Raw genomic sequence first — 20,274 nt, 5'->3', positions numbered from 1 at the left:
CTAAATTCAGAGAATTTTTTTGGGGTTTTTTTTCTATATTTTTTTCCACTGTAAAACAATTACAAATTAAATATTCAATCTGGTGGACTGTTATCAGTTATCGATAAGTCTGAGCTGTTATTTAACATTCTTCTTGAAATCAGCTGCTTCTTGTCTGTTTACTAGTTAGGAATATTTATTTACTTAATCATTTTAAATGTCGCATACTTCACCTGTAGCACCGCCTCCACCACCACCTCCGATGTTGATGAGTCCTGGGACATCTGTTCACGCCAAGGATGTTCCTGTTGTGGTCAATATAACCACTGGTGAGTGCAGTTGGGCCTGGGAATTTCCCGAGGTGCAAAAAGGATGCTTCTTTAGCCGAGTATGCGAATATGCTCCCCCAAAACACTGCCAGTATTACAATGTAAAGAGCATACTTCAAGTAAGTAAGGAAGTAATTAAAAAATGAATTATTCTTATTTGTGAATTACCTGAGGTTGGACCTACTTGTGGCTTAGTGGCCTTGAGCATGTTGCTCGGTGGCCAGCCCACGGCAGATTATCTTCTGAAGGATGCCATCGCCAATGAATTCACCTTAAATGGTGAACTGTTCAGTGCCCAGTATTTATATAAACTCACCCGAAAACACATGCCAGGACCTGGTGCATGTCAGCTACATGAGGGTCTTCTCAACTGTAAAAAGGTCAAAGATTTGTTGAAAGCTGGTGGCTGTCTGTTGGTGCCGTATCCTTTTTTAAATTATTTTCCCTAATCTAACTTCAAACCTGGCTTGTGATCGGTTATTTAACCGAATTTTAAAACCTGTTGGCGCCCAACAGCTCTCTTTTTAACGGTTAACAGCACGCGGTTCGCTGGCAGTGTTGTGAAATTCGCAATTGCGTAGTGCTGAATATTATAAACAACGTTTTGGGTTTGCTAAAATTGTTAAAGTTTTCATTCAATTAGTAAACGAAAGTGTAAAATACTTATAAATGGCCGACGAAACAGAACAGGTAAGTTAAAGTTATTCAGTAAAGAAAACTGTTTCAATTTCTTGTACTTGCAGCTCAGTCAGGTGATTTTGCCGGTTAAGGAGCCCCTGGATCTCATCCGATTAAGTTTGGATGAAAAGGTGTACGTCAAGATGCGCAACGAAAGAGAACTTCGAGGACGTCTCCATGTAAGTTGGCTACTTCTTGTTGTCTGAAACAACAATCCTTTATAATAAAACTTTTTCCAGGCCTTTGATCAGCATTTGAACATGGTGCTGGGCGACGCAGAGGAGACTGTCACCACCGTGGAAATCGACGAGGAAACCTACGAGGAGGTGTACAAAACCGCCAAACGCACCATTCCTATGCTCTTTGTAAGAGGCGATGGAGTTATCTTAGTTTCACCACCCATGCGAGTGGGCTAGGTAGTTTCCTAGGTCAGTTTTAAGTCCAATCACATTCATTTATTCAAGCTGTATGTATAGAGGTTAATAAATGTCTTTAAACCACAATCCACATATATTCGTTTGGAATGTAATCCTATTTAGAACAAATACCCAAACACCACAATTCTTTCCTATTTTTTCTGTGGCTGATCCTTAAATCACTCATAACTTACACTCGAAAGTTACGATGCTGATGTGAACCACGCACCTTGCCTAAAATCTGGTCACAGAGCTCATTGGGCTTTAATTGTCGGCTATTTGGTGGATATACAAGATCGGGTAAGGGGTTTAACCATAAGATTTAATTCTGGTATTTACGTAAATCCATCGCACAGTTCTATGTTTTGGCTCGGCATGGAAAGACCCAAAATCTAGCCGTATGGTCACTAGAAACACTCAGCGAGAGCAATGCCAATCTGCTGGAGTTCGCACAACCCAAGGGTTATCCGGATAATGACTTTCTTCAACCTCCAGGCGGGATCGGTGGATCACTGGGCCTCAACGAGCGCTCCATTCTAGTCAACGGCCTCCCGCAGCAGGTGCTTCATGTTCGCTGATTTTAAACACATTGTTTCAATAAAAAGTATTGTTTGTTTCGCATTTAACTTTAATATTTTTAATAGTACAATTATAAATTACACGCCTTACAGTATTTCACTTCGTAACGCAATCAACGCACCTCAAACGCACTTTTCATCTTTCAGTTCAAACGGGAGGAAAACACACAGGGTTTTCGTATTCAATCGGTTCGCAACTACTAAGGGGACACGAATGCGATTTAGGGGGGAATAGAATATAATATACATTAATGGATATATCGAACTGCCTCCTGCTAGTGCCTGCTGTATATAGAGTTATGTATACATGTATAAATTTACGCTTTTTCAACATCCGCTAATACGACTGGGCTGCCTTTGAAATTTCAAAAATCACAACAATAAGAGTAGTACACATGGTTTTGTATATGTGGTAGATTAGATAGGTATACTATATATAGTATGTATTGTATATAATTTCACACACAGATATTTTTCAGATTTAGGTAGTACATAGACGACGGGCTTGGTTAAATATTTAGAGTTTGTTTTGTCAAGTAGGTTTAGCATGCTGCCTACCATTTAGATACTTTTGATAGTTGGCCAGACGGGAGCAACGATTTTGAGATCATGGGGCCTAATGCTCCCGATTGCTTGGGTACTGCTGGTTAGGGAACATATATAGGTATGCTAGTTACATGCCAACAGGCAAGAGCAACGTGTCCATAGAAATTCTTGAAACGGTAACTACATAGTTTGGTTTTAGTTCTAGACCTTCTTGTACAGGATATTTTGATACGCGTTGTTCATCTCTGACGAGTTTATAAATACGTTAAGCATATCGTTAAACTAGTAGTGTCTGTTCCTTTGTTGTCTGTCTGTGTCTGATTGCGGGTCGAAAGTATCTGATAAATTCACAGGTTGCGTGTGGAAATTAACTTAAATAAATGTTACATGCTAACGGTTTATTAACTAAAAATTTACAAATACTAATTATAAATAAATTATCATTCTTTTCAGTTTTATAATATTTATTGCCGTGCAAGTGACGGGCTTCCTTGCTTCAAGCACGTTTTCAGTTTGTGTGGCTGTGTTTCAGTGTTCATTCTATTTGTGGGAGAGTGGCTTATGTCCCGTGTGAGCTTGGGGTTTAAAATGACTAGGATAATTCAGCACAGGACATGGGGGTGCAGCCAATAAGCGCAATGGGAAAGTTCTTGACGTGCGTTTGCCATTGCGACGACACCTGGAAGAACTTGACTCCCGTCCACTCGGTGCCATCGATGTACACTAAAGAAAATGAAGAAATATTTAAAGGAACTTCTTATTAAAAGCGAGTTTGAAAAACTTACCCCTTAGTGGCACTGGATGCGATTGCTTGGGTGAGCAAATCAAGCGGGCCACGCCCTCCACACATTGCTCCTTCTCGAGATCACGCTCCTTATCCTTTTTCTTGCCCAAGCGCATAACTGGAAAGTTAACAACAACTGTAAGTCAAACTATCTTAAAGCTTAAATAACAATCCACTTACTTTGCTTTTGCTTCTTCTCCTTGGTGGCGAAACTAACAGTCAGTCCATTGAACATATCACCCATTTGCTGTGCATGCTGTGGCAAACGCCACACCTGCAGGTTCCTAAACGTACTCTTAATGCTATTTTTGCCGCCAGCGTCGCTGCCCTTGGACATGCCGCCCTTCGACTCCTTGGTGTGTCCTTCGCCCGGTCTCACCAGTGGCCAATAGTCCACTTGCAGCTCCACCGCCTCAGCAGCCGCCGCCAGAGCTCCGCTGAAGGTTTGCTGCTGCAGCGACGATGGCGTGCTCAGCGATTCGCTGGTATTCCGCTCCCGGTGGGAGGATGCGGATGATGGTGGCGTCTGCAGGGGCGGTGAGATGCGTCCCAGGCTCTGCTGTTGCGGTGGCGAACCGGAAACCACGCCATGCACATTCGGCGAGCTCTGGCTACCAATGGGGATGGCTGAGCTGGAGGCAGATCCAGAACCTAGTCCACCACCGGTCGCGTTGGCGCCAGTTGCAATTTCATCGAGGTCCAGCGAAGCCTGGGCGTCCAAATAACCAATGCGAACATCCTGTAGAAAAAGACAAGAATTGGTTATTAATTGTAATGCTAATCGAAATGCTAATGGGACCCACTTAGAAATTTTACATCATTTTAGATGGTTTATTACTTACACTAACGAACGGCACGAAAATTTGACAGGAGTCCTCGTCCTTGTAGTTGACCATGGCCTCGGCGATGGGTATCTGGGTGCAGGGACCTGCCGCTAACAGATACCGCTGGATGCGCTGCACTAACTCCGCAATGTCGGACTTGGCCACGCCTGCAGCATCCGCCAAGTTGGTTGTCAAAGCCGTGGCATTCACCGTGGTCACGGCACTGACCGCCGCCGCAGTGGCCGCTGCTCGCTCGCACAACTGTGTCCAGTTGTCGGAGCCAAACATGACCGCATATGCCTGATCCATCTGGCTAAGATGACGCGCCACACTGCCACAACTGCCGCCGACGGGCACCAGATAGAAGCGCAGGTGATTCAGCCAATCTGGCGGCCTCACTCCCATCAGTTCCACGTAATGTCGCAGGGTGGCTCCCTGCAGCCAATCTCCACCAATTAGCAGCACTTTCACCGTGTGCGGTGGCTTGGCGTTCGAGTTGCAACTGAAAAGGAAACAAGGCAATTAATCAAGTATTCATATCTGATAATAGAACGCAAGCACTTACTACTTTTGAATCTTGGCCATGAGCGCCTGCAGCACCGCCTTGACCTCCGCGGTGTTTTGCGGCACGAAGGCCGGCTTAAAGGAGTTGGCAAAGAGCGTGACCAGCTTGGCAAGGAGCGCACTGCCGCCCAACGCCTCCGGCGGACTGATGATGGTCACCACCTCCGGAATGGCACTGTCCTCGCCGGCGAACACGCGACTCAGCTGGTCGAGCAGCAGCTTGCGTGGCTCCACGTTGGTGGGCGAGAGGCAAGTCTCCAGCACGGATCGCGGCTCGGCGCTTAGGCTTAGGGTGTGCTTCCTTTTGCCGCCTCCCGAAGCGCTAATGGCACTAGCACTGTTGCCTCCACTCGCCGTGGTTCCTGGAGTATTGCTGGAAGTGCGGAATAATCTCGACCGCTTCTCCCCCTGAGCGGGTGTTATTACGTTGCCGCTTCCCAAACTGGCGGCCACCGAGCTCACTGGGGTCAACTGTTGCTGCTGCTGCATACGCATGTAGTCCTTGTCCCTGGGCGGACTGTTCTGGGGATCCGAGTTCTGGCCATCCGTGTAGCCAGCATTGCCCTCGTTGCCGGAACTGTCGTTTCCACCACGATCTGTGAGGAGCACAAAAAAAATTGTAAGTTGGTTAGAGAGGTAGGCTTAGGTTATGAAATCTTTAAAACAGGTATCATCAATGTTTGTAATTGTGTTTTTGGAAAAAATGATAAGAAATCCTTGTTCTAAATCGAATTAAATACAATATAAAAGGTCTAATCGTAATAATTACAATAATTTTTATAATTTTGTATGACAGTTTAACAGAAACTAACTATGTATATTAAAGAATGGTTTTCTATAATTCTTTCCAAAAACACAACCGATCTGATGACCCCAGGTGAGGGAATATATCTGGTGAGGGAAGGTGTGAATCTGGGGGCATAAGACATGCGGAGACCAAACAAGACAAGATAAACAGAGACTCGTGAGACTGAATGGCGGCCACAAATAGTCGATCCCGAAAATAGAACGCCCCTGCGAAGGCTTTCCCATTCCAAGGAGCCACGTGTAAATAAATAATAAAAACGCGGACCCAAAATATAATTAAAGCTTTCTTTATTTTATGACCATGAATGGTGTGGGCTGAAGGTGGGGGAAGGGGCCATATTTTTCTCAGTCAGAAATTTCCGGCTCGTCGTGCTTGAATTTTCAAAGCCATGCGCCGATTAATCAAAAAAAAAACGCACGACACGTAAATAAAAGTGAAAGTGAGGTGGTGGAGGGAAAAAGGGGGAAAATTCGGAGGGTACAAACAAATCCAAGACTTTGTCAAGTGGATGGGGCGGTGGTTCTGGGCGTTTTAGGGCCGTGATTAGGGGTGTTCTTTTTCGAGGGGTCTGACGTCTATGTTTCACAGCTAATTGGAAAACCGCTTCAAGTGCGTTGAGGGTTCAATTGTCATGCCACAGACTCACACACAATTTCACACATGTCGAGGACGTTGGCTTCTTTCTTTTTTTTTTTTTTTTGATGGTAAAATGCGATGAGGTTTATTTTAAGACCCCACAAACATGCACCTCAACTACACTAAATACGAAACGATCAATGGAATTGACGCACAAATCAAGATTTCCCCCTAAATCCGCCCCAATATTGTGAAGCATGCAAAGGTGCAGAGCGGTGTGGTGCAACAACAAAGAGTACGTTTACAAAGCATACATTTACGTTTCCAGTGTACTTGTGGCGGTGTGTGTTGCTGTATGCGTGTGTGAGCTGTGCGTGAGTGTGGGGCAAGGCAAGGGATTTGGGGATACGCCTCCTTGAAAAATAAAAAAGCTTCCCTGAATCCTAAAAATTACTTTCTTTTGTTTCACAAGTCTAAATATTTATTTACATTTGAGATATTTGAATAATGGACAGACAAACAATCAAGAAATCTAGAAAGCCTTTCAAATATATCCTCTGCGTTATAAATTCGTTTTGGAATGATTCGAACATTAATTCCCCCTGTTTATTTAAACACACTTTTTCTTCTTATAATCCAAAGGAAAGGTAAAAGCTCACGAAATATTGTATTCTTAAAGAGTGTATATTCCTACGAATGCTAGAATTAATACACTATTTTTTATTTTCAAGGTGACGTAAGCCCCAAACAAAAGTTGAGATTTTGATCAAAGTTTTTGGGATTTTCTGAGTTGAAAATTTATCGGATCGGGTAGATAATTATTATTTATTTACAAGCTGGACACGGATTCGAGTATGATATATATATTGATTGTAAATGGGATACACACAACTGTTTGTGGTCTCATTTCGGTGTTTATAGGGTGGTATGCAAAGAGTGTATAAAGTATTTCTATAATTTTGAATCGGGGGTATAAGGGTATTTTTCTTTTTTTTTGATTTTGCTGTAATGTACACAGACCTGGTGTTGTTGCCGAATTGTTATTGTTTGTTAAATGAATGCATTTTTGGTTTTTGTTATTTTCAAGATTGTAAGATGAATTGGTCAATTGGTCGCTCTTATCCGATGATCGGCGCTCAGAGTTGCCTGCAAGAGAAATTTGTTCAAGCCATGCAAAATGTATCTTTTGTTTGTTTGTTGTTTTCTGTATTGGATTTGTTGCTTAAGTATTATGTGTTAAGTAGTTTAATTAAGGTAAGCCTTTTGGTTCAAAAAAATACTCGACTTACATCTATGGAACACAATTGAAAGTTAGTTCAGCAAAAAGCTACAAAAGTTATGGTTGCGCTGCTGTTTCGCCTGGAAAAAAAAGTGCAAGGACGCGCCCATTTTATTCAGTGGGCGGCGATGACAGTAACGGTCAACAGGACAATTAACTATCTCCATCTCTGTCCCACTGGTCCTGCCTCCAATTTCCAGGCGAAACAATTTGTCCTGTTCAGCGGTGTGTATGTGTGTGTGGGTATGCTGTGTTGTGTCTGCATCTGTGTGTGTGTGTGACATTCCTTTCCGCAATTTTTTTTTATTTTTCGTATTTTTTAACCTTGACCCAAACTGTTGACAATGGAAAATCACCGACAAGCGGACAACACTAACCAGTGGACAAAAATAAAACCAGAATACTTAACAGAAAATATCATAAAGTTTGAACTATTTCTAGAATAAGTTTTAGGTTCTTATAAACTTTTGATAAAAAGCGGACAAGCGGATTTGGTTAAAGAACTTTTGTGTGTTTCAGTTTTAGGCAATAAATAATAGTAAGGCAAACGCAACGCAACTCCCACAAACTCATATCCAACGCAACGCATTGAAAGCCAAACATAATTCATAGAGCAAAAGTTGTTAAGTTGAACTCCAATAAATAACACATCAACAAAAAGGCAAAGCCTATCAAAACCCGCTAACTAAATCTCTTTTTTTTGTTCGTACTCACCGGCAGTTCCGATTCCGGGTCCGGAACCTCCGCCCACCAATTGATTCAGATCTCCGCCGTTCCCGGTGATATTGTCGTGCAGCATTATCCGGGAGTTGGTGAAGAAGGGACGCAGCGATGGCTTCGGAGTGGAGCCCACCGATATGCTGTCCATGTCCGGTCCGGAATCGTCGCCCTCGCAGCAGGACAGCGACTCCAGCTCCTGGAAGAGTGCATCCAGATCCCGTTCCCCGCGCAGTGCCGCCGTTCCCCGGTGGCCGGACTCCCCCTCCAGCTCCTCGCTCACCTTGAACCGCTTGAGCAGCGCCACGATCTTCTGCTTGAAGTTCCGCTGCTGCAGCGAAATCGTCTGAAATGGGGAAGTAAATAAAAACGATTACTATCAAAGGGGTAATTACACAGCAAAAATATACGATTCGTTGAAATGGAAAGCTATTACTTATACTCCGATGACTACTCATTAAAATAAATTGATTTTTAGACTAAAATCATTACTGGTCAATCAAGAATTTCTAAAATGAATACTACTTTCATTATAAATATCCTTAAAAATAAAGTTTAATATTGAACCATACAACTAGTTCATCTAAGTTCCAGATGCTCAACCACTATTTTATTGAAAAAACCCTTAAATAAGTTTCAATAACAAAACGAATAACTAGTTTTACAGGAACTTAAAGCTAGTAGGATCTTGACTATAAAAAGCGCGAATTAAGTTGAAATAAAAATGTTGTTCTGCTTTTTCCCCCTTTTCCTGTTAATAACACTTAATTGCCTTTGGCTAAATCTAAAGTTGCTTATAGGCCATTAAACAAAATCTCAAGGACTGCAGCAGCGATGACGACTGGAGCGCTGTTAAAATTTATGCATCGTTCTTTTTTAATTGCCCCACTCTCATCGGTTTCTTTTTGTTTGTTTTATTTTTTTTCTCTGACGGGGCTGTCATTAGGCATGTTTTTATCTACGGCAGGCATTCAAAATGATCCTGCGATAAAAAGCTGGCAACAACAAAAAAGTAGAAGCCATGACAATAAAAGCCGCAGGCTAATTTTACACCTGTGCTACGGATGTTTGCAGGTGCGTGGAAAGCAGAGAAGGAAATGGGGACGAGGAAAAAGTCCATAATTGGCCCGAACGACTGAGCCGATTCAAAGCCTGACGTTGTTTAAATATTAAAGCGGCAGCTTAAGAAAATTGCCTCTGCTGTGATTAGTACACAGAACTTCTAAGGGGAAACCCATAAATAAAGCATGGATTTTGTAATTATACTGTGATTAAAAAAGCAATGGGTGTTTTGACTTATGGCAGAACAAAGAAAAATATTACAATTTGGATTATTAATTTAAATGCGACATCTTGATCTATAAATATTGATTCATAATAATGTGATTAGCATTTAAGATATTTTAATAAAGAAAGGAATTCCTTCATTTATTCCAACTTTGATCTATTGTCATGCGGAAGTTTCCTAGTTTCCTTTTTTAGATCGCAACCCACACACACACTCTGTCAATCCACGACCCCGATATAGCCCTGAGATATAGTCATTGCATCGAAAGTATGCCACCGGGCGAATCTAAGCAAATTGAGTCGAGTAAGCGACACGCCAAGGCCGCCGCCCCAACAATTGTCAACTATTTGCCACAGAAATTCTTGGCCACCCCGTTTGGGGCAAGCCCGAACATAAGTTTATATATATATATCCACTCTACTCCCATGCTATATACTATAGGGATACATTTTTGATACATATTTCATTTGATTTGGCCGCCGGTTGTGGGTCTTTGTTTTGGTTGCTCTATGTTTCTTGTATCTGCTCGTGGATCTGGGTTAGCAGCAAGGAACTGGCAATATTTCGCAATTGGCAAATGCCGAAACAAGAATGGGGAGGTAGCAACAAGGTACTAACAATGTAAGACAAGGCTAAGCATAGTTTCAGTGACTAGAGTGGGCTAAATGTGAATAATATGAAAATGCCTTATAGATTAGCTTATGCTAATTTTCTGGGAAATTCCTCTAAAAGGCAGTGGTAATAGACAAAGGCATGTTTATATACAAAACAAGGAAGTCATGGTAGATATTAGCAGGTAATTACAACTGTGCTCTATCATGATTAATATACTTAGTTTAATATTAAAGAAAGGTAGGTTGGAACTAATTTTATATGCAGTACTAGTTTATATGGAATTGGTAAATATTTAAATACTTAGCCATACCTACTTTATCTAATTTCACATTCTTTACCCTCTGATTATAGGGTTCTAAGCAGAAACAAACAACTTCCTTCGTTTCTCACTCGTTTAATGAACGGGTCGGCCCCTCATTATTTTCTATATGTGCGAATGTGCGCTTCTAATCTATATAGATAGCTACTAAGTGATATTTATTCACTTTGCATAATGAATTTTAGAGCCCCCCCAAATTCTGTTAGCCCCGCCTGTTGACGTGCGTTGCCACGCTATTATAAATATATAGATACTTTTGGGTAAGAGACAATTTTTTTTGGGTGCCACGCAAAACAGCTGGCCGGGATTACACGAATCACTTGACTCACCCGGCTAAACTTGGCCCGTGACGAGCTCTTGTCCTTCATCTCGAACTCACTATCGCTGTCGACGACCACGCCGGGATGATGGTGCTGGATGCTACCGGGATGGTGACCCACTAGGGCACAGTCCTCGATTCCGGAGCGCTGGAGCTTGTTGCGATACTTTCGCATATCATGCTTGGCCGGATGGTTGTAATCCCGCGGATCCTTGGGATCGTATCCCCGGATCAGGCCCAGTTCGTTGGCCTCGTCGTTGAATTCGCCCGAACTGAACTCGGCCTCCTCGTCCTCGTCGGAATACTCAGCAACGCGATCTGCGGAACAAGATTAACATATATGTACTATAAGTATCTTCGTTTTGTTTTGCTCTTCGGATAAGCAGTTGCAAACTCGTATCTCTGAATAAAACTAAGATAAACACTCTGGGGCAACTGCTTTTTGCGTTGTTATAAACTTTTTCGGTTTATGGCAGCTTTGTTTTGTACAATAAAGATGGGTTAACTGCCTCAACCGTTAACAACCCATTTTGTTTTTAAATATTCATATACACTCGTACATCTTATTGTTATTTATCTGCTAATATTTAAAGAACAATTGAATCACACGTTATTTGATCAGCTGTATGGCAAAGAAAAATTTTTAATTATTCATCGTTTTCTTAACAAAATTGCCTAATTATTTGAACTACTAATTTGTATTTTCAAAAATAAAATCACACTTTGTTGCATGTGACAACACTTCGTAAATTTTTACAAATTGCTTAAATTTTGTTTTTGTTTGCACTAAATCGTAAATATTTTACTACCTTTTTACAGTTAACTGCGTTTTCGTGAACTCTATTAAATTTAACCAAAAGCACACCGTTTTTTTCGTTGTTTTGCTTCGTAAATTAATCACAGATATCACGGTTGACTGTCTTTTTAGCTGTTGCTGTTGTTTTGATTTTTTTTAACTACGCCCGATTTATCTGTTCATCTGCCGGATTATTATTTTGCTTTCTTTCCGCCGCTTCTTTCTCTTCTTCGAAAGTCGAGTGTGTGAACCGCTGAGCGTTTGTCGGTGAAATGAATGAATTGCTCGAAGCTCCACACGTTTTGTGCACTTGCGATGAGTGAAAGAGAGCGCGGGAGCCTACAAGTGGGAGAGTGGTGTTCAGTACTGCCCCTTCAGCGTATTTATGGCTAAATGTTTATTTTTATAGCCGATATTTGTAGAACAGGTGGGGTGGATCTTACCCCAGGTGATTTTAATTAAATTAATTTGTAAAGATTAATTGGTATGGAAATAATAAGAGAATCCAGAATGTAATAAATACAAATACCACGATCAAACAAAGATCGTTTAGCAATTTTTTAAGTTATTTTGATTTTCGAATTAAGACAACACTGGTGCAATGAGAGTGGGAGAGGACCAACAATAGCCCCAAGCAAAGAGAGATGAGCTACTTGCGCACCGAACGAAATTACTCAAATCAATATGAGCAATTGAGGGGCAAAACAAACGTGCGCTCCGATAAATTTCTATTATATTTGAACACACACGACGGCACACGTGGACTTATCTATATAAGGCCCGTTGTTCGATATTACTAAACAAGTGTCAAAAGCTCAGTGCACGGGAAATGCTCATTAAAGCTATTTTTACGCTTCGATTCGGGCAATTGAACTAAAACTTGGGTAGGAAGTGGGTGCAAAGTGGTATTCAAAGAGGGAAGAAGCGCCTCCCCAGGGGATTCAATTAGGGAAGCGAGGTGCCACCCACACAATCAGTTCATCGATTACAAACCCAAGTGTATACAGAACATTCGGATTTAAGTTGAATTGTACTTTATTTTGGAGCACCCAAGCTTTTAAAGGTCTAGTGATACTTGACATAGATACCTTCATTCAACTGGAAATATTATCCCATTGAAAGTGTGAACTGGTTTTCCATATATACATAAGTACATTTGTAAAACCGAAAACGTGCATTGAATATTAAGTGCTTAAGTCATAAAATTATACTTTTAGGTACCTAAAAATCTACATCAATAAAAACAAGCAACAGTTCCTGTTGATCTAGAATTATGAAGCTTTTTTTTTGATCGTGTGAACTAGTTTATATAGAGCATATAGAAAACTTTTCACACACTAGCTCATATCGAACAATTACATTGTTTGCGATAAGATTTGTGTCATCGCCTTCTGATGTCACTTGTTGCACTCCGATTCCCACTCCCGTTCTCACTCCGACTTCCATATCATATCGTTTCCACTTCATTTTCGAAAAACCGGCTACCAGTTCCACTCCCGTTTTCAGTCCATTTCAATTATGATTCTCATCTGTTTTTTTATACCCAGTATACACAGTTTGCCAGGGTATGTGACATTCTACTCTTTAAAGGCAAAAAAATGCTATAATAAATAATATGTATATGAACCGGTGCACTTAGATTTTATAGAAATATTTGTAAGATACCAATCCTTATCAAAATTTCTTGGTAATCGATAAAAGGGGATTTACAATCTTGTTTTTAAAAATATATAATTTATATTAGTCAAGCCCAGAAAGAAGCTTATCTAACAAAATATTAATAGCTTTTTAAGGTTTGAATACCAGCAAAAAGGTGCAGTCAGGTATCTTAAGGTTACCACCAAAATTTTTATGGATGGATAAATATAGCTTTGAGTAATTTATTTTTAAGATTGGCCATCGTAACGATGGAAAGGGTATTTTAATGTTCGAGTTTATTCACTATATCTCTGCTACTTGTTATGTTTGTTTATTTGCTCGCATGTTTTGCCGTCGTTATCATTTAGCCAAAGCTATTCACCGGCCGGTTTTCTGTAGTCTGTTGTCTGCCGCGAGAATCGTAAGAGAAAAAGGCGCTTGAGAGTGGGCGGTGAGCAGTGGGTGTTGTTAGCGGGTTTTCCCGCTCCTAAAACTTCTACCCGAGTATCCATCGCGTGTTGGGCGGTGCTAGTGGATGAGCTATACTACTTCGTAGTCTGAGAGAATGGGTGCTAAGCAAACCCCGGCTAAGTGTAACTTTTGACAGCCTCAAAAGCCGTTAAGTGATAAGTACAAGAATGATTAAAAAGCGGGCACAGAAAGGTAAACCAAGTGCTAAGACAGGGATAGAGTGGCTCAAAGAAACTGCTGGCAGCAATGATTAATTGGGGCCAAAGCAGAAGCTGCATTCCAGCTTATTGACTTTTACTCCCTCCCCACCATATTTATCTTGGCCCCCTTTGCGTGTTGGTTAAATAGAAAAAAAATTAAAGAGAGAAGAAAATGGAAGTTTCCTACTTGAGGGCAATTATTTTGTTTGTCTTCGTTGTTGCAATTACGCAGACAAGTTAATGACGTCGCCCTGGCATTGTTTTCCTGTTTTCCATTCTTGCAGTTTCTATTCCTTTATAATTGCATGCAATTCTTAAACACTTTAATGACCTTTTCCCCGTCTGGGGACTTTGGCTGCGTTTCCTGGAAGGCGAGTTAATGTTAACACACACATACATATGCACACTTTGGTCCAAGGAATTTCCACGAAAAGTGATTTCCACTTGGGAGCGAGGCGAAACAAGTAAACAAAGGCGAAGAGTGAGACAATAATGGCAGACAAAGTGTTGCCGAAAGCTATGGAAGATAATGTGTCATGGGCAAAGCCCTCGATTCAGCACAGTTCACCTCTCAGCCGCCCCATCATTGGGATCCCCATTTCCACCTCAACTCACAACGCACAATCATCCCACGCTCCAACGGTGCCACGCTGCGTATGAGTAATGAAAAGCGTATTGAAAAGCGACGAGCGACATTGATTTAGTGTCTGGGGCTCTCTATATCCCATGCGGGAGATCGGATAAACCACAACAAGAGCTATGCATTATAGCAGGAAAATATTATTTTGGTTCGCATATATTTTCCGACTCTTAAACACTTCGTTTTGTTGCTAACCATAAAACAATAAAAGTAGGAAACTGTTCCCATTTGAATTATTTATAACAAACTTTGTCAAACAATGGAGGTATTTTCAAATGAAAAACTGATTTTACACGCCGTTTATAATAATAGAAGCAAGAAAGTTTTTTTAAATTTAAGGTTAATCAGTGCGTTTAATAGTTGAGTGAAAACTACAACCTTCTGTAAAAGTTACTGTGTTGCGTACTTCATATAATGTATGATATAAACTGTACGATCTTAAGCTAGGTCAGCTAAAATTATTGAAATAAATGTGCTACTGCGAAAACACAATACGCCCTTGAACCAAGAATCAAGAGCCGGGTAAACAAGCCAAGAGAAATAGAAAACTGGCACAAAAAGGCAATACATTGGTTTGACCTTGGCCAGCACACGAATCTTGTCATTAGATGACAGCCAAAGGGGGAAGGTGGGGTAAGTGGGTGGTGATTGGAGGCTGAAGGCGGGGGGAGAGGTTTAACAAGAGAGGAGGGGAAAGAGCAACAGCAACAGCAACAGCAGCAGCAGCGTGGAAGTGAACAATGTGGATACTCTCGACATAATTTACGCATTTCGCCATTAACCACTCAATGGTTGGGGTGCGCAAAAAAATAAAACAATATATGGGGATGGGGTAAGAACACTATATATAGGGGTGGCTGGTGGCTCTACGGTCATTAGAGGCCCCCAAAAGCCTCCCTAGCAACCTCCTCCTCCTCCTTTGCATCCCTCCTCGTCTCACTTTTTGCAGAGCGTTTATCTCTGGCACTCAAGGACAAATGACTTAATTCCTGTCGTTGTGGCAGAAGCGCAAAAAAAAATGCAAAGAAAAAAAGCTGTCGGAGCTGTCATCAGCAGCAGAAGCTTCATAAGACACGAGACTACGATGAAGACGGGAATGCAGCAGCCGCAGGCTTAACAGGACGTAGGCGTGGCGTTATCCTCTACATAAATTATAAGACCTTAATCGAAGGGATAGCGACACAGCTGGGCCAGGAATTACAAGTTTATGATTGATTTGCTTTCGCACTTGGAAGTTATTTATGGATTTAATTAAGCAACGAAAACGAAATCATCAGGCAGGCAGAATAACTATTATAAAAGAGCAATCCCTAACTAAAAGGCTGCCAAACTGTTCAATTTAAATTCATAAAACATGTTAATTACAGCAAAAAAGGATTATTCCCCATTGAAATGAACTCACTATCAAATTCGCAATGAATAAATTAAATTAGATTGAAAATAATTTTACCATTCGACTTTTATGATTTCCATCAAATTAAGCTTCATAAAATATAATTCATAACAGCATAGAGAGGATAATATTCAATATTCAGCAGTGAAATAAATCCCCTTTTTACGCTTTACTGCTTTGACAACAAATAAATTGAAATTCGATTGGAAAAGAGCTGCGCACGACTAAAATTGACTTTTTTGATTGCCAGTTTTAATCCTTTCCAACTTTTAATGGTTTTTAAGAGTCCTCAAAACTTTCATCGTTTACCAAGAGTGCTACAGGCATGAAAAATGAACCAACCAAACACTCTGATTAAAATTTTCATAAAACATTTATGGGTACTTAAGCGGTAGTGCATATACATATTTATTTAAACGATTCCTTTTAGTGCTACACCATTTTTGGAATCTAGGGTACTGTGCGACCAATTTACACAGGGCTCTTTGCTTCGAGAGCCCACCCCCCAGATTTAAAGCCCGTTCCGGCCATGGAATATTCATCATCAAAACAGGCCGCTTAAAAATCTACCCACAAACAAGTTTCGCTCAAGGAGCGTCCAACTGCTAATGGTGCCTGACTCGGCCTGGCACCTGCGGGCATGGATGCGAACGGGTGGTGGTGCTGGTGGTGGTGCTTTGCTGAGTTGCTGGGTTGAGTGGTGCGGAATTGGGAGTGGGTGGTGCCGACTGAGCCCACTGGGTGGGTGGCAACAGTGCGAGGTGCGCCCGGTCGAGGAATATTCAACAAGCAGCGAAAGCAAGCGGCAAAAGCAACCAGCCCTGCGGCAATACACCGGGCACACACCCACACCGCACCGAAAAAATACACCATCAGTTCCTTAATGTCGCCCAGATTGTTCCAAATTCGGTTATCCACTCGATTGAGTTAAGTTCGAAATGATAAAAGAAGGAAGGCACAGGCGGAAACCATCCAACTTCAAAACAAAATCTCGTTTCTTACGTCAGAAGTTTGCAAAACACAACACAAAGCTTAAAAATTGATGAATTTATGATATGAAAAAATTCTACCATTTCAAAATAAGTTTTTTTGGAAGTATAAATACAATGTTAAAATATTACATTTCTACCTTAATCATCTTCTCTTACTTTATTGTACCACTTTCTTAGTTTCCCAAAATAAATCGGATGTATGTAATAGGATTTTAAAAAGAGATTTTCCCCCAGTGCACTTTTGGTATTTCCTCCCGAGCGATTCCCGCAAACAAGAACCAGAACGGAATGCCATCAGCAGCGTTTTTGGAGGCCGGACCGCATAAAGAGAAAATCAATACACCAAATTGAGGTTGAGGCAAAAAGGTTTTCCTTCTCGCATTTGCCCAATGCTCTCTGTTCTGCTTTTGAATTCCATTTTTGCAAATTAGAAAGCGAGACCCAGAGTAATTTAACAGAGCTGTCTGTGTCTATATGTTTCCCCCACCCCCTTCCCCTCTTCGGCAATAACTAAGTTCATTTAGCTCGGGTTCAAGTGCTGACCCTCACTATATGGGGCTGACTGTCACTGCCAGCGAATGGATTGAACACGGGAGCCAAATTCTCGTGCCCTGGCATATTGCCAAGTGGCCAGCGACAAGGGAACTTCTGATGGCCACCAGTTCAGCGTACCCATTCCACTCGAGCAGAGGGTTATCCCCAGCCAATCCTCGGGTGCGCCAAAAGTGTCCGAAACTAGTAGTGACAACGGGATGATTTATGCCAAATGAAGTTGATTTACGGTAGTCGTTTTGGAGGGGAAAGTTTGCTGAGCTTGTAAAACCGAAAGTGGGAATACCCTGCTCATTTGATACTTAGTTTAAGTTGAGTCTGGGTTACAAAGCAGGTTTTACTTTCTTTCCTTTTTACAATGTTGCAAAAAAGTCCTCGAAATAATGCAACTCTATGAAAGAGTAGGCTAATTCAATGCTTTTCCCTGCCGGTTTGACAACCCTTTTTGCCCGTGATTTGTTTCCCATTAGAGCTGCAAAAGTTTGGCCCGAAAAATCAGGTTGCAAAGATTCAATTTTGCATGTCATACATATTTCATCAGCCCGGCCAGGCTGGAGGTGAGCTTCTGGGTTTGACCTTTACCTTGGCCCTGACCGAGTGACGTTGGAACACACTACTGAAAATCTCTCTATTTCATCCGCTCTCAAGAAGGGCTGAATACAACAGCTTAACTACTTTGGCAGGAGCACTCTTTGGTGGCCTTTTCCATCTCATCTTAAATGGCCACTCCATGCCGCCGCTCTTCCCCTTGTTTTATACATTTTTCTTATGGTTTCGAGTAGGGCCACCAGATGTTGCCGATGGGAAACCGCATGGTAAATGAGTTTTCCACTCGCTCAACGCTATTTTCATAATTGAATTTCCTCTCAGCGGAGCGCGCTCTTTTCGGTTCGCACGCCATTCTCTTGTCAAACAGAAATAGCTGAAAAATAATTTCAATTAGATTGCCATGGATGAGGCTTCTGTTGCCATGTGCGGGGCTATTTTCTCCTAACCGTTGGGGCGAAATTCATGGCATAAATTTTGAAATGCGTGCGCTGACGTCACTTCTGGCCACCTAGCACTTCACCCGGCGTCCCCCTTGAATTGTTTCACAAGCAATTACCATAAACATCAGCTCAAATTGGGAGCATCATCTGATCTCGGGACAGGCACTCATCCGTCATGGAGTGGAGCAGTAGGTGCTGGAATCTCCTGCCGCCTCCATCTCCACCTCCACCTACAACATCCCCACTAGGGTCATTAATTGCCCAGTTTGCGTCATTAGCACTTCTCTAATCTTGACTGGGCCTGCGACTCGTGGGTCCATTTATTTGTGTTTTATGGATTTGGCAATAAATTCTTTAGCACGGTTCGCTTCAGGAAATGCTCATCGATGTGGCATATGTGACACGGGACACGTAAAAGCAAAACTATGAACTTTGCCTGAACAAATTGAAATTTGTTTAGGAAAGCAAATAAATTTATCACAATCTCAAATCTAAAGCAAAAGGATTGCGACTTGATTCTTTACTTAATAGTTCTATATTTAAAATATTAAATGTTCTTTTATAAACTCACATTTAGTGCCTTTCAATATAAATCCCTCCCTACATTATTGGTTAACTCACCTGCCAGCAGGACGCTGTTGTTGTTCTTATTGTCATGGTCAACTGGAATGGAAGACACGCGTTCGGCGCGCAGACAGGCGACCACTGTTCCCGGCCTGCCGTTCTTTCCGGAAGCGGTCAGTTCGATGATCATGTCCATCGACTTCTGGAGCACCGCATCCATGCGGATGATGCCCTCGGCCAGCGTTTTGTAGCCCAAAATGGTGCGTGATTTGTATTTCTTGCGGCGTTGCAGCAAAATAACCAGTCTTTTGAAGAAAAATAAAATATTTTAATTAAAAAATGTACATATTAATATGTTCGATTGAAAACCCACCTATTGCCATCTCTCTTAATAAAGTGCGGATACTGCAGACTGAAGTGCAAGTCCAGCTCGGTTTCCGTCAAGGGCACAGCCACGCCCAGTCCGCCTCCAGTGCCCACCACACTTCCCGGTGTGCCACCACCACCACCAGCTCCTCCGACCACCGACAACGGGGAGTTGCCCTGCAGGGACGAGGAGGAGGTCAACGCAGATCCATTGATGGGAATCTCGTGGCTGCGCAGCGTCCTCTTGGAGCTCTGCATCTTCACCGCCAGCGACAACGAGGTGGTGTCGCCCGGCAACGGGGTCAAAATGGACAGACGTGTTATTGTCAGCGAGCAGAGTCTGCAAAATGGAAGGGGGCAAACACGCAGGATTAGTTGAAAATCGATAAGGAAAAAGGGGAAAAAAGTATTTCCATTACAGCATAATCCCATTGAATTGCAGTGATTATATTAACGCGGTGGGATAACCACGGAAAAACCTTTTTAAATGGCGGTCTTTATGAATTTATAAATAATTGAAATTTAAATCTCTGAAAATAATTCCCTATGATAATTAATTTGCCAATAAAAATATACGCGTTTTGTGTTGTTTTGCAAAATTCATAATTGCGGCACCTGCATTCTTCTTTGACAATACAAGTGTCATGAAATTAATTAATAAATTGTACAATTTATGGTCAATAAAAGGTTGATAAATCAGAACCGTGTATTGCCAACATAAATACAAGAAAGAGTTCCGTAATTTAAAATCGATTGCAAGCCAGAAAAGATAAAACACAAAGAAGTCGATTCTTTATTATCTCATCACAATATTACATGGACCGAACTTAAGATAACCCCTACTTATTGATCAGGTGAAACCCATAACAAGTGTAGATAAATACCATTAGCAATTTTACATGCACAATTTCACATTTTATGGCCAAAAATCTAAAAGATAAAAATACAAAAAAACGAAAACCTCGTTAAATGCATTTCCAATGCACTGAACAATCGATCATCGAAATCTAAGCAAGAAAACAATTTCACGCCAAGAGATTTTTCGTTGCAAGAC

At 41.5% G+C, this 20,274-nt stretch overlaps 3 protein-coding genes across 5 annotated transcripts in view; 2 read left to right on the top strand and 1 right to left on the bottom strand.

The window, feature by feature from the left end:
- Positions 1-39: 39 nt before the first annotated feature.
- On the top strand, positions 40-2,028 carry LOC108087134 (UPF0692 protein CG33108). Its single transcript, XM_017184332.2, has 4 exons — positions 40-427; positions 482-729; positions 1,606-1,702; positions 1,759-2,028. The coding sequence occupies exons 1-4, from the start codon at positions 197-199 to the stop codon at positions 1,978-1,980; spliced, it is 798 nt and encodes a 265-aa protein (XP_017039821.1). The 5' UTR covers positions 40-196; the 3' UTR covers positions 1,981-2,028.
- LOC108087136 (U6 snRNA-associated Sm-like protein LSm3) lies at positions 866-1,489 on the top strand. Its single transcript, XM_017184334.2, has 3 exons — positions 866-998; positions 1,052-1,165; positions 1,226-1,489. The coding sequence occupies exons 1-3, from the start codon at positions 978-980 to the stop codon at positions 1,400-1,402; spliced, it is 312 nt and encodes a 103-aa protein (XP_017039823.1). The 5' UTR covers positions 866-977; the 3' UTR covers positions 1,403-1,489.
- LOC108087130 (phosphofurin acidic cluster sorting protein 2) overlaps positions 2,017-20,274 on the bottom strand; it is a 36,826-nt gene continuing 18,568 nt past the window's right edge. Inside the window, exons 3-12 of one of the 3 annotated variants that reach the window (XM_017184328.2) lie at positions 19,228-19,560; positions 18,912-19,159; positions 10,630-10,937; positions 8,076-8,424; positions 7,103-7,228; positions 4,700-5,294; positions 4,153-4,636; positions 3,491-4,049; positions 3,312-3,428; positions 2,017-3,249 (exon numbers count right to left, since the gene is read on the bottom strand). In XM_017184328.2, the coding sequence (XP_017039817.1) occupies positions 3,119-3,249; positions 3,312-3,428; positions 3,491-4,049; positions 4,153-4,636; positions 4,700-5,294; positions 7,103-7,228; positions 8,076-8,424; positions 10,630-10,937; positions 18,912-19,159; positions 19,228-19,560 (3,250 nt within the window). In that variant the 3' untranslated portion in view covers positions 2,017-3,118. Of the gene's footprint in view, positions 3,250-3,311; positions 3,429-3,490; positions 4,050-4,152; positions 4,637-4,699; positions 5,295-7,102; positions 7,229-8,075; positions 8,425-10,629; positions 10,938-11,428; positions 11,696-18,911; positions 19,160-19,227; positions 19,561-20,274 lie in introns of those variants that run through there. The other 2 variants (XM_017184329.2, XM_017184330.2) reach the window with 2 other exon arrangements.

The sequence above is a fragment of the Drosophila ficusphila genome, unplaced genomic scaffold (assembly GCF_018152265.1).
Source record: "Drosophila ficusphila isolate 14025-0441.05 unplaced genomic scaffold, ASM1815226v1 contig_791, whole genome shotgun sequence".
NCBI lineage: Eukaryota > Metazoa > Arthropoda > Insecta > Diptera > Drosophilidae > Drosophila > Drosophila ficusphila.
Note: the sequence above shows the minus strand (reverse complement) of the source record. Positions and strands in the feature narration are given on the sequence as shown.